The sequence below is a fragment of the Crocuta crocuta genome, unplaced genomic scaffold, assembly GCF_008692635.1.
Source record: "Crocuta crocuta isolate KB4526 unplaced genomic scaffold, BGI_CrCroc_1.0 scaffold1161, whole genome shotgun sequence".
NCBI lineage: Eukaryota > Metazoa > Chordata > Mammalia > Carnivora > Hyaenidae > Crocuta > Crocuta crocuta.
The window spans coordinates 92740-107122 of record NW_027531894.1 but is presented as its reverse complement, the minus strand read 5'-3'; the positions used below and the strand labels follow the sequence as shown (position 1 = coordinate 107122).

Below are 14383 nucleotides of genomic sequence, written 5' to 3'. Positions count from 1 at the left end.
GATCTCACAGTTCGTGAGTTCAAGCCCTGCATCAGGTTCTGTGCTGACAGTGTGGAACCTGCTTGGAATTCTGTGTCTCCTTCTCTCTGCCCCTTCCCCGCTTGCACTCTCTTAAAATAAATGGATGAACGTCAAGAAAAAAAAAAGTGAAACTTTCATTTAGAAAACAAAAAAAATTAAAAAATAAACCAGAAAAAAATTAGAATATACTTCATAACACATTTCTACCCATTATCTATCCATAACAAGCAAAGAACTTATACATCAATGGCACTCTAATAAAAAATGCCCCACTATAAAAGGAAAACAAAGGGGCGCCTGGGTGGCTTAGTCGGTTAAGCGTCCGACTTTCGCTTAGGTCGTGATTTCGCGGTTCGTGGGTTCGAGCCCCTCATCGGGCTCTGTGCTGACTGCCAGCTCAGAGCCTGGAGCCTATTTCAGAGTCTGTATCTCCCTCTCTCTCTGACCCTCCCCTGCTCACGCTGTCTCTCTCTCTCTCTCCTAGAAATAAAAAATAAAAATATTAAAAAAAAAAAGGAAAATGAGGAGATACACTCATATCTTTTAATGCACAAAAACCCCTAACTCCATAATACTCAGGTACCCCATATAGATATCCTACCACAGATACACCCTGTAAAGATGAAAATACTTCAAAATAAAAGTACTCTACTAAGATATTCTGTAACTTAAGTCCCATGATATAGCAGGACCCAATAGTATACATACTCTAAAATACAAAGGTGCCCTGTACCACACAGATGCCTTGTAATACACGAGATGCCCTGTAATACCCAGAGATATCCTCGAATACCGAGAGATGCCCTGTGATACCAAGAAGTGTCCTGTAATATCCAGAGGTGCCCTGTTAATACCCAGAGGTGCCCTGCAATACCAAGAAGTGCTCTGTAATACCCAGAGATACCCTGTAATACCCAGAGGTGCCCTGTAATACCCAGAGATACCCTGTAATACCGAGAAGTGCCCTGTAATACACAGAGGTGCCCTGCAATATCCAGAGATACCCTGTAATACCCAGAGGCGCCCTGCAATACCGAGAGGTGCCCTGCAATACCCAGAGATACCCTGCAATACCGAGAGGTGCCCTATAATACCCAGAGGTGCCCTGTAATACCCAGGGATGCCCTGCAATACCCAGAGGTGCCCTGCAATACCCAGAGGTGCCCTGCAATACCCAGAGGCGCCCTGCAATACCGAGAGGTACCCTATAATACCCAGAGGTGTCCTGCAATACCCAGAGGTGCCCTGCAATACCCAGAGATACCCTGTAATACCCAGAGGTGCCCTGCAATACCGAGAGGTGCCCTATAATACCCAGAGGTGCCCTGTAATACACAGGGGTGCCCTGCAATACTGAGAAGTGCCCTGTAATACCCAGAGATACCCTGTAATACGGAGGTGCCCTAAGGTCGAGAAATAGCACCTCAGTTTCACCAGCTATCAAGGGAATAGACACTCGGTGTTGGGGAGGGTTAGAATGAGGCTAATGGTATAACCAGGGGCAGCAGCAATTCTCCCAAGCTGTTCCTGGGACTACAAGTTGCAAAAATCTTTTTGGATGACAATGTGGTTATAAATACACTTTCCAACATGTGTTTCCTGTCACTTTGGGAGGCTTCCCCACTTACGTGGAAAATGCAGGAGAAGGTTCACTACCATGCTGTTTAAATGGTAATATACACTTCTGTACACAAGAACACGGGCAGGCAGTGTGATGCCTGAGATGCACTATTGGTGCAAATGTTACAAAATGCACACGCACACATCCCATCTTTATTGAAGAATTCCTGTCGGGACGTCTGGGTGACTCAGTCGGTTAAGCGTCCGACTTCAGCTCAGGTCATGATCTCGCGGTTAGTGGGTTCGGGCCCCGCATCGGGCTCTGTGCTGACAGCCAGCTCAGAGCCTGGAGCCTGCTTTGGAATCTGTGTCTCCTTCTCTCTCTGACCCTCCCCTGCTCACACTGTCTTTCTCTCTTTCTCAGAAATAAATAAAACATCAGAAAAAAAATTTTTAATGAAGAATCCCTGTGTACAGGGTGCCTGGGTAGCTCAGTTAAGCACCCAACTCTTGATTGTGGCTCATGGCTGTGGGATCAAGCTCATCGGGCTCTGCACCAAGCATGGAGCCGGCCTGGGATTCTCTCTCTCTCAGAAATTAAAAAAAAAAAAAAAAAAAAGGAATATAAGGATTCCTGTAAGCACAGAAATTGCTTTCGGATTACCGAAAGCACAGAAAGGGCGATGCTAGAAAGTAAGCGCACGGGCCATCGGGACCGCTGGCCCTTCTGTTCTGGCTTTAGCGGCCAGGCTCTGGCTCTCCGGCACCAGACTTCCATGAGCTGTGCCCTTCCTTTCAAGGTTCTGCCCCCACCCCAGCCCCCCACACTTCTACCTCACGGCAGCTGAGTGCCAGGCAGGCCCAGACGGGCTGGGGTCCTGGACGAGGCTGTAAAGCGTGCAGGTGACAGACTGCCCCTCCACTCCAGCTACGGAGCCACTTGGTGGCAGAGCCAGAGGACACCTGGCAGGCCCCGGGGAGTCAGCCCGGCCTCCTGCCTAGCACGTGGCCCCTCCCTCTGACCATGGGCATCGCTGAGGCCACCAGAGCCCTAGCCAGGCACAGAGCGCCCTGTCAGATGCCGGCAAAGTCAGGCCCTCTGCAGCACTCATCCCTCCATCCCACCGACCTCCTGGCCAGGAGCCTGTTTCTACCCCCTTCCAAAGCCCGCCTCTCCACCTGATCCCCTTCACAGAGCAGCACAGCAGGGCAGCTTTGGGCTGTCACCTCCCTGGGCAGGTTTCTACACTGTAGCACCTGATACACCTACAGCATAACCTGCGTGGGGCCACGGGAGAACAGAGCCTGGGGTGAGGAGCCCTGGGGTCCCCCCCCCCCCGCCCCCGCGAGGCAGGGAGGCACAAACAGCCGGCCCAGGGGCTTCACGGGACGGGGCGGACAAAGCTGTGCAGAGGTGCAGACGGACAGGACATGGGGAGGGATACAGAGGCCATGTCCGGATTGCGGTCCTTTGCCCCCTCCCCGCCCCTCTCGTGGGTGACTTTGTGGCATCAGAATCACCAAGGACAACAGCTTCTGCCCCCCTCCCTTCTGTGACTACAGCCTGGACTTGGGCTCCCTCAGGCATAGCAGGGCGGGTAGACAGAAACGACCTAGTCAGCTTAGGGCTGTGGCTGCCAAGCTATGAGGGGCTGTCGCTGGGAGGCCCGGCCACCACAAGGCCAGAAAGCCACCTGAACGAACGTGCTTCCAGGGCACAGGCCCTGCACAAGGGGCTGCAGAGCTGTGGTGGAGACTACGTGTGCAGAGACGACTATACCTGCTGGCAGGAGCCCCACGGAGTGGGAGGAAGGCCCACTCTGCCAGACACCCCCAATTTTGACCCCAGCCCCCTTCGGTCCACTCCATGACCTCAGGCTCCTCCTCGGCTCTGGGATGGAGGTCTGGGTCACTGAGGATGGAAGGCGATGAGAAACCAAGCGGGAGAGCAGTCCTCGGCAACCCACCATGGCCCAGGGTGTGCCCCAGTGACCTTCTCGCCCTCTGTCCGTGGCCTGCCACCGCACCTGCTGTCCACGCACCTGGAGACCCCTCGGCCAGTGACTCGCCCCTGCCCTGTGATTTCACACCGAGGAAGGAAGAGGAAAGGGTGGAGACGGCGCCGGCCTGGGGGAAGGAAGATGGACGCTGCCAGCCTGTGTGCACCGCGAAGGGAGCAGTGGAAGGGGTGCCAGGCTGAGCTCAAAGCCAGACTGGCACTGCCACATCATCCCAGTGGCAACGTAAACAGGCTGCTCATGAGCGCTGGGGACACAGCGTGTGAGCTACCGTGCCATGCAAGGTGCTCAAGATCCCTGCTGTGCGGTGCGGGCCCGGCCACCCTACCCCAGGCCGGAGCCCCCTCATGTGTCAGTCTGTTTCTTCCACACACGCCAATGATCTCCTTTTGGCAGCGCAGGTGCCACAGAGCATGGTGCGTAGTGACCACTTCACGTCCCTGGTCGCCCACAGGGCCCTTGGGAGGCAGGGGTCTCAGATCTGCGCTAACGACGGACGGCCCCGCTATTCCGGGGGCTCCGAGCTCCGGGGAGGACGTGTCAGCAGCGTGTTGGCCAATAGGTGGCGGGTCCCAGCAGTGACTTTCACATGGTTTCTGAGACCCACAGTAAGAGTCCGCCCCGGCCCAGGACACGTGTGCACGCGTGTCGTATGTGTCGAGTGAAAGCCACTCATCAGCTAACCATGCTGTGACGCGCTCACAATTTTCCTACTTCATTTTCAAGAAAATGGGTTTTTAGGGGCGCCTGGGCGGCTCAGTCAGTTAAGCATCCGACTCTTAATCTCGGCTCAGGTCACAATCTCAGGGCTCGGGAGGTCGAGCCGTGTCGGGCTCTGCGCTGACTGCAGGTAGCCTGCTTGGGATTCTCTCTCCGCCCCTCCCCTGCTTGTGCTCGATCTCTCAGAATAAATAAACATTAAACATTTTTTTATTTTTACCCATCAAGTTGGTCTTGCTATTCAGGGACGTGCAGTTTGAGAAGTGCTGCCTGGTGGTGCCCTGAGTGTGTCACCAACATGTGGCTGCACCACAAGCCACCTTTCTGGTTTACAGAGTACTGCTGTTCCCACGGCAAGTAACGGTCGGTCACACGGACCCGGAGCCGCTGCATTCCTGGTGAGGGCGCGCACGCTCTGGGAAGTGAAGACCACGCGAGAGGCAGGATGACCACAGCCCTGGTGACATTTATTGACCATGTGCTACGTGCTGGGCTCTAGGACACAGGAACCGGGGTTCATAGCGCTCAGAGAAGAAGGCTATGCGGTGTGTGGCCACCGTGATACCCGAACTCAACAGAGCTACGAACACAGGACGCCACAGGTGGCTCAAGGTCCAGTTCTGCCACCAACCCACTGTCCCCGGCTCTGTGGGAAGCAAGGGGCTGACGAGTCACCCTCCTGCGTGGAAAGTCCACAGCGCTCAAGGCACCGGGCTGAACGAAGAGAGATCCAGCCGCGTGCGCCCCAACCAGCACGGGGCCACGTGCCCAGCGCTCTGGGGACGGGACAGCCACCACTCTCCCGGCTCGCCCGCCCCGGTCACGCTGAGCGGGTTAGTCACAGAGTGCCCGCAACTCAGTCCTTGCTCTCACACCCTCCTGCACAAGTCTCACACTGCCACTTACACCCACCCTACACGCTCACACCTGCCCCCACGCTCACACCTGCTCACACTCCCACCCAGCCCAATGCTCACACCTGCTCTCACGTCCACCTACGTGTTCACACCTGATCTCTTGCACCTGTTGCCCCCCACGCCTGTTCTCACCCCCACACTCACACCCGGTTTCTTATCCCCACCCCCACACTCATACCTGCCCTCACACATCCACTCACATCCGCCCTACACGCTCACACCTGCTCTCTCACTCTGGCCCACGCTCATACCCACCCCTCACTCACACCTGCTCTACATGCTCACACCCTATCTCTCACACCTGTTCCCCCTCACACACACCCCCACACTCACCCCCCCATACCCGCTCACACTCCCAGCCCACACTCATACCCACCCCAATGCTCACACCTGATCTCCACACACCTGTTCTCACACCCACACGCTCACACCCACCCCACTCTCTCACTCCCGCCCCACACTCACACTGCTCCACACCCACACTCATACCCATCTACACGCTCACACCTGCTCTCACACCCACCTACATTCTCACACCTGATCTCTCGCACCTGTTCTCACACCCACCCACACACTCACACCCACTCTCACACCTGCCCCACACACTCTCACCCGTCCCACATGCTCACACCCGCTCTCACAACTGCTCCCACACCCGCTCCACATGCTCATACCTGCCTCTCACACACCCGCTCCACGCGCTCACAACTGATCTCACACCCGCTCCACATGCCCATACCTGCCTCACACACACCCGCTCCACACACTCACACCTGCTCTCTCACACCCACCCCTCCTGCTNCTTCCACGCTGGTGGCCGCCCTCCAGCCTGTCGGTCCCCGACATCCCCCACTTGTCCCTCAGTGAGCTCGGCCCAGGCCCTCGGCTCAGGCAGCATCCGTGGGCCGCTGGTGCCCCAGGCCTCTGGATGGCCCCTGGACATCGAAAACCCTGCAAGGCCGAGACCCCGCGCTCTCTGTCCTGCCTCCGGGAACTGTGGCGCCAACTTACAGCTCTCACAAGCTGGAGCCCCCAGAGGCGAACAGAACCCCTCCGTCTCAGCCCGGGCAAGAGGAGTGGGCGCCTTTGGGATCGAACGCGAGCAACGTGGCAGCAGTTTTCATCAAGGCGTTTTACACTGATGCGAGCTGACAGACGCCCCCATCCCCGCCCATCCCTAGCTGTTCCCAGCAGTTTCCTGCAGAAAACCACACAGCCGTCCCCACCCTGGCTCCCCACACAGCCTCCCCCAGCCCCAGGGCGCACTGCCTGGCTGTTTCCCCATTTCTGCTGCTTGAGAGCCTTCTTCCTGAACTGAACTTTGTTCTCTTTCTTCCTAGTCATGTTTCCTTCTTTCTCTTCCCCATATTTCCTGCCAGCTGGCACCCCCCCCCCCACTGGCCTTCCCAGAAGGGGCTGGGGGCTGCTGTGTGTGCTGAGGCAACTCTTCCTTGCAACCAGCTCAGCCCTGAGGCCTGACCTTGGGAGTAGCGACCCCAAGTCGCTCCACAGACCCCAAGAGCTGTGGAGAGGACCCCAGTAAGCTCTGCTGGATGCCCCGGAGACACTGAGGCCCCAGCAGGGTCACAGGTGCAGTCACCAGTAGCGGCTGCCCCAGCTCCTATAGAGTTCAGAGGTCTCCGGAGCCAAAGTTCGCTCAGGGCTCAGCCAGCATCGCCCTAAACCAAGAGCAGGCAGGAAGGAGGGACAGCGCCAGCCCCTTCTGCAGAGCCTCCACTGGGCAGTGCTCTGGGGGCCCTAAACCTGGGTTGAAAACTGCCCTCTTTAAGTGGGTACACATCTTTCAGCCACAGTAAGATTTAGGATGACACATAGAACGGTTTAAGAGAATCAGAAGTAAACTGTTGGTCCTTATATAGTAAGTTAAACCTCAACACGGGTGGTATTTCATGTTTCTGAAAAATTGGAGACAACTTGGGGTTCACCACGTTCAAAATTTTAACCTATTGAGCGTATGAATTCTTTTTTAAATTTTTAAAAAAATGTTTATTTAATTTTTTTAACGTTTTTATTCATTATTTGAGAGACAGAGAGAGACTGAGTGGGAGAGGGTCAGAGAGAGAGGGAGACACAAAATCCAAGGCAGACTCCAGGCTCTGAGCTGTCAGCACAGAGCCCGATGTGGAGCCTGAACCCACGCACCACGATGTTGTGACCTGAGTCGAATGTTTATGTTTGGGAGAGAGAGAGAAAGAGAGGGCATGCGAGTGGGGGGAGGGGCAGAGAGAAAGGGAGACACAGAATCTGAAGCAGGCCCCAGACTCTGAGCTGTCAGCACAAAGCCCTATGCGGGGCTTGAACTCAGGAGCTATGAGATCATAAACTGAGCTGAAGTTGGACACTCAACTGACTGAGCCACCCAGACACCCCGAGTGTATGAGTTCTTGATGCACCCAAGATTTTGTTGTCAATTCAGACAAGCTAAAGCACTTTAAAAGGAAATAAAAGATAATATATAAATTCAGTTTAAAATCTTAGAAATGCAGGGCACCTGGGTGACTTAGTCGGTTAAGCATCCGACTTCGGCTCAGGGTATGACCTCGGTTCATGGGTTCGAGCCCCGCGTCGGGCTCTGTGCTGACAGCTCAGAGCCTGGAGACTGCTTCAGATTCTGTGTCTCCCTCTCTCTCTGCGCCTCCTCTGCTCACACTGTCCCTCCCTCTCTCAAAAATAAACATTAAAAAATAAATTTGTTAGAAATTCTTAATTCACTGCGTTTGTAGATGGGACCAAACATTTTGAGAGTCCCCTGAAAAACGACTGTAAATCTGCTAGGTTTGTAAGGGAAAAAACAGGGTTTGTGAGATTGGCCTTAACAGGTTAAAAACTTAAGTTTTGAATTTATAACTTCAATAAGTCAAATCCTAATTATTTTAATTTGCTGTAAATCTGAGCATATAACCCCAGCCCCTAAACCCAGTTCAGCCCCAAATTCTAGCCATCTTGCCTGTGAGGCAGCCCTCACTACCGGGGCCGGGCGTGGGTACCCAGGCAGAGGTTCAAGCTCTGAGTTTCAAACCCAGGTCTGGCCCATCGTCACACTGTCCTCCTCCTTGTCCGCTACTTGTCTGCGCTGGAGGACAGAGGAGGGCAGACACATGTCTACGCGGAGCACCGGGGTCTGCAGAGACAAGCCTTCCTGCTGCCCACTGAACCCCCCCTCCATGCGCTGGGGACTCCCTCAGAGCCAGAGCTCCCCACCCCAGGTGCACTTGGCAAGCCAAGGGTACCCAACCTGAGGCTGCCTCTCTGAGATGGCTTCAGAAGCGTCTCAAAGGGGCGCCTGGGGGCTCAGTCAGTTAAGCGTCCGACTTCGGCTCAGGTCACGATCTCATGGTCCGTGGGTTTGAGCCCCGCGTCGGGCTCTGTGTTCACAGCTCAGGGCCTGGAGCTGCTTCGGGTTTTGTGTCTCCCTCTCTCTGCCCTTCTCCTGCTTGCATTCTGTCTCTCTCTCAAAAATAAATAAACATAAAAAAAAAAATAAAACAGAAGTGTCCCTAAGTGAGGTGCTTGGCTGGTTCAGTCTGCAGAGCATGTGACTCTATCTCAGAGTCTTGAGTTCAAGCCTCATGTTGGGCGTACAGATTNACGGGGAGCTCATTACACTCCCAAGAGCACGTGCACCTGGCTGTTGGAGGTGCCTAGTAGCTGTTGGGCTGCTGGGGGCTAGGCTTGTGCATTCCCGGGGTGGGGTGAGGGTGGGGTGCCCTCATCTCACAAGGAGCCCCAGGGCCTCTCCTCACTTGCAAGTCAGCAAAAGGCAAGGCCCTTCCCAGTAGGAGCAACCCATGACTTGTCCTATTTTAATGGGGGGGGGGTTTAAGTCAGGAATTGACCCAAGGGCAGGGCCCAGGCCACTATCAGTCCATGCACTATCACTCCTGAACCTCAAAACATTCTAGTTTTGAAGCCGGAAGTCCAGGAAGAGGGACACACGTCAGGATATCCTGCTGCCGAGCCCTCCCTCTGCTCAGGCACGGGGACGTCCTCCCCGGGTGCTGGGATAAGCAAAGTCCAGGGCAAGAAGGAAGGAGCGGGGCCTGCCCACGTGCAGTGGAAGCTTTCAGATTTAGCTCCAGCGCCAGCACAGCAGATTTTCTGTCTGTGTCTCACATACGAGCCCCTGCCACCCTGGCTTCGGCCACGGTGACTGTGACCTGCATATCACATGCTGCCTGGTGTGTAGATATCCAGGCAGAGACCAGGCAGGTGCCAGGCCCTAAGGCAGGTGCCCGTGATGGGTGAGTGGCCCTGCAGAGGCTGTGTGCTTTGTGGCATCAGTGCCAGGTTTTATACTTCTCATCATCCCACAACCAACCTTAAAATACCCCTATACCAAAGGGAGGGGCGGTTTGTGGTTGATGAGACCAAAGGAGCAGAATTTCTTAGTGGTGTAGTGGGGCAAATGGTGGACCCCAGAAGGTTGTCCATGTCCCAAACCCCAGCACCTGTGAAGGTGACCTTGTTTGAAAATAGGGTCCCTGCAGATGTGATTAAGGATCTCAGGATGAGATCATCTTGGATTTAGGGCGAGCCCCAAATCCAGTGACAGGGATCTTCGTAAGAGAAAAGAGGGAGGCTTGAGACACACAGATACAGGGGAGGAGACCTCCTCCAGGTGACACAGGCACAGATTGGGGTGACACGGCCTCAGGCCGAGGGTGCCGGCAGCCTCCAGCAGCTAGAAGAAAGCTAAAGACAGAGTCTCCCTCAGAGCCTCCAGGGCAACCCTATGTTGACAACTTGACCTTGGAATTCTGGCCTCTAGGACTAGAAGAGAATAATCAATTTCTCTTGTTTGTGGTCATTTGTCATGGCTGCCCCGGGACACCGATGCCATCCGGTGGTGTGGAAAGGCCTGAACTGGTGTGCGTAGGCGTGTTTTCTTTCCTAACGCTGTTTTCCCGACACCAATCCTAAAGTTGACATGTATTCCATTAGCTCATATGTCCTGGGTGGGCCCTGGCCTGGGATGCGTGCCCTTGCCACGAAACACCCAGCACCGTGTGGTGATGGACAGCTGGCTGCCTGCGTGCTCGGTCTGTCCTTTAAAGTCAAAGGGTGCAGGGGCGCCTGGGTGGCTTAGTCGGTTAAGCGTCCGACTTTCGCTTAGGTCATGATCTCGTGGTTCGTGGGTTCAAGCCCCGCGTCGGGCTCTGTGCTGACTGCCAGCTCAGAGCCTGGAGCCTGTTTCAGTCTGTGACTCCCTCTCTCTCTGACCCTCCCCTGCTCACACTCTCTCTCTCTCTCCTGGAAATAAATAAAAATGTTAAAAAAAAAGTAAAGTCAAAGGGTACATTTTTTGACAGGTCACTGAGGGAAACTGGAGGGTGTGGATCCCTGCTCTGGGGACGAACCGGGTGCCTGATCTGGTAGCATCCTGTGGGGACGGCTGCTGTCTCCTTCACCCCTCCCCTGGCTGCTGTCACCAGCTGCATTGCTCCTGTGGCCATCTACTGTTGATTGATGACGTTCATTGACCCCCTGTGAGCTCCCCCGGGGGTGGACGTGAGGTGGTCTTGGAGACAAGCCACCGGACAGGATGAGGGGGGCATCCTGACATGGCGCATCCGGCCCTGGAAACTTCAATGACAGAACTCTCAGGCATGGGAATAGGTTTTATTGGGATCCAGGTGCGGGTTAACAGAGCCCCCAGTCACGGTGGCAATGGCCTAAACACAGGAGGTTTGAGGGCCGGTGCGGTGGCGGGTGGAGGGGTCATCACCATCCGAGATGGAGCTCCAGCATCAAAACCATGTTCCGAGCGGCCAGAATGGAAAAGGCGGGGGGCGCCTGGGCGGCTCAGTCAGTTGAGCGTCCGACTTCGGCTCAGGTCGTGATCTCACGGTCTGTGGGTTCAGGCCCCGCGTCGGGCTCTGTGCTGACAGCTCAGAGCCTGGAGCTGCTTCAGATTCTGTGTCTCCCTCTCTCTCTGCCCCTCCCCTGTTCATGCTGTCTCTCTCTCTCTCTCAGAAATAAATAAAACATTGAAAAAATTATTTTAAAAAAAGGAAATTGTTAAAAAAAAAAAAGAATGGAAAAGGCGACACGGACTCAAAATCCTGCTCCTACATGTGCTCACATCACGCTCTGTTACACGGCGAGCCGTGTCCCCTAAAAGTTCACATGTTGGAGTCCATCAGAATGTGGCTTTATTGGGGCGCCTGGGTGGCTCACTCGGTTCAGCGTCAGACTTTTGATTTCGGCTCACAAACTGTGAGACCGAGCCCCGTGTCCAGCTCTGCCTGGAGCTTCATCGGGAGACTCTCTTTCCCTCTCCGCTCCTACCCCCCCAAAATAAATAAATAAGCATTAAAAAAAAAAAAAAGAAGGTGGCCTTATTTGGGTCACTACAGATGTAATTAGTTGAGTTCATACTGGGTGGGCAGATCCCCAACCCGGTGTGACTGCTGTCTTTGTAAAAAGGGGAAATTTGGGCAGGGACGCAATCGCAGGGGGGAGGCAGCCACCCACCAGCCGAGAGAAGCCGGGCCAGGTCCTCAGCCACAGCCTCAGGAGGGACCAGCCCTGCCCACTCCGTGACTTCCAGTTTCTAGAACTGGGAGAAAAGAAATCTCTGAAATNAGTCAGCACAGAGCCCGACGCGGGGCTCGAACCCACGAACCGCAAGATCATGACCCAAGCGAAAGTCGGACGCTTAACCGACTAAGCCACCCAGGCGCCCCTCTCCACCCTATTTTAACATGGGCCGCCTGAGTCCAGCTTCCAGGCTGCCGGCTGCTCAAGCTGAGTCCGCTGCCCCAGATCGCGGGGTGCCCCATGGGACAGGTGTGCTCACTCCGATTTCACCCTGCAAACGCTCTGAAGAGCTCTGCCGGCATAAATTCAGCTTCCTGTGTTCTCTTGGTGGCTAAGCCTTCACCATCGGAGTGTGACTTCATGTTGGGGATCTGACTTTCCAAGGTCTCAAGGGGTGGGGCCAGGCCAGGGGGCTTTGAAGGAAACAGGCTATTCTCTTACAAAGTGAGTCCTTACAAAGGATGTCATTATAGCATCTTTTAGGATGGGGACAGCTTCATCCAAAGAGGGGAGAGGGGCTCTGGAGGCTGGGCGCTGTTGGCAAGGAGGGGCTGGGTTCTGCCTGCTTATACCCCACTGGCCCTATCCCGGCTCTCTGGACCCTACGCGGGCCACGCTGGTTTTCCACAAGACATCTGGAGAGGCGGTAGTCAACTTCTGTGGTTATTTTGCAATAACCCAAATCCAGCTGTGTGGCTTTGGGCTCAGTTTGATGGCTGCACAATAATAGGGTCCACAGGCATGGGCAGCTTCCTGCTGCCCCAAGACGAGCAGTCGGGACTCTGGGCTCATTGCCCCCCTTCTCTAGGCGCTCCATTTCCTTCAAAACACCACCCAGCACAGAATTCTTGAATTCCCCAAGCTCAGCATGTCGTCCATGGCAGGGGACATGCTTGGTTCCCAGAGCCTGGCCTTCCCCAAGCGTGTCGTTCCTGGTGACCACATTCCCGGCACGACCAGGTGCCAAGGATTGGCACATCTCTGTCCCCGCACCCACACGGGTGCGCAGGGCCACTAGCCACATCTGGACCAGGCCACTGACCCCAACTTTCTGGAAGGGTCATTGTCTGCAGCCCACTCCAGAGATTATGGGAAGCAATTCTTGTAAACCTGACAGGAGGCCTGAGCGGGCTCCAGTCTGGGAGGAGCCAGGACAGCCAGCCAACGGTGGCCGATGTCCCTGGACACCACGGCCATGCTACAGGCTCTGGACTCCCCAGCCTTTGTTTCCTCCTTCATGATGCCAGTGTTGGGCTTGTGTCTGTGGGGACCTTGCCTCTCAGTGGCCAGGGATGCTGGAAAGAGGCTCTCAGCTCCACCCTTGCCCTCGGAAACAGAGTTGAGACCGCAAGTAGCTAATATGTGACAGATGTCCCATTCACACGACTTAAGAAATGAAACTGTTTCCAAGCACTTCATACAAATAAAGGCAGCCTGCTGCTCGCTGGGCACAGCCTGGTTAGGGAGGGCTGCGTGGACTCGGGCCTGATTCTAATAAATGACCTAAGGGCTTGCAGGAGCCGAGAGGCAGGCAGTATGGGGTCTTTCCCATGGCCACTTTTGTGTCTCACCAGGCTCTGGGACCCCCCCCCCCAACACACACATACTTTTGGGAATCCCAGGAGGCCTGGGAAGTCCAGAACCAACACTGACAGGAGATAGGATGTCTGTCCCACTCCAAGTCCCTCTTCAGAGAAGCCCACCATCTCGGCCTGAGCTGGCATCTGATCATTCCCTGTGTGGGTCCCTACAGCCTCTGGGCATCACCCAGTCCTGTGACTGGCTGCTGGGGGTGGGTCAGGGTCTGCTCGTCTGAGTCCCCTGGCTTGGCCATGGGAGGGGTACCTCCTAGCATGGGGATGTGGGCCCTGGGAATCTCCCCTCCTCCAGGAAGCCCTCTGTTGGCCCAGTGCTTTGGAAGGTCTTGGAGGGCGGTGAGGTAGCTGCCGTATCAAGATTCCAGTCACCAGCGCACGGGTGGGTGGTCTGGTCTGTGGGAGCGGCCCCGCCCCTTCCTGCTCCTGGTCAGGGTCCAGCTGGGGCTGACCTCTCACGGGAACTGAGGAAGTGAGCCCGGGTGGGGCAGAGGTCTCTTCCGTGGGTCTGGGCCAGGACCAGGTTCAGGGCCCGGATTATCCCCCCTCCTCCCCATAAGGAGGAAGCTTCCTTTTCGAAGCCATCTGGCTTCATGAAGGCGAGCTCAGCAGGGCCACCTGCTCTCCAAACAGATTCCTTGGGCGTTGCAATGCGGGAGGTGAACCCACTGGGCGGCCCTCTGCCTTCACCTTGGGGTGCAGAGGTGGGTGGTGGCAGATCGGCAAAGGGCCCTGGTTGGGCGTTGAGGGATCGAAGTCTGGACTGGGTCCTGTGGTCACCTGGCGCTGCCTTGGGGTCGGGGGTCGGCGTCCTTTTTCCGCAGGCCTCAGGGTCCCTCTTTGTTAAGGAAGGACTATCGGGTGATGTGCCCCAGGCCTTTAGGGCTCTGGACGCAGACCAGCCCCCCCGCCCCCCACGTGGGCAGCAAGTACCCCAGAACCTGGGCCAGGTTAAAGCCTTGGGACACGAAGCCCAGGGACTCTTATCGCG

The 14383-nt window shown here is 55.6% G+C and overlaps 1 protein-coding gene across 1 annotated transcript in view; it reads left to right on the top strand.

Annotated features, from left to right (window-relative positions):
• The first annotated feature begins 12665 nt into the window (after nt 1-12665).
• Nucleotides 12666-14383, top strand: part of AP2A2 (adaptor related protein complex 2 subunit alpha 2) — a 90548-nt gene continuing 88830 nt past the window's right edge. Inside the window, exon 1 of the mRNA XM_077773385.1 lies at nt 12666-12798. Within this exon, the coding sequence (XP_077629511.1) occupies nt 12666-12798 (133 nt within the window). The remainder of the gene's footprint in view (nt 12799-14383) is intronic.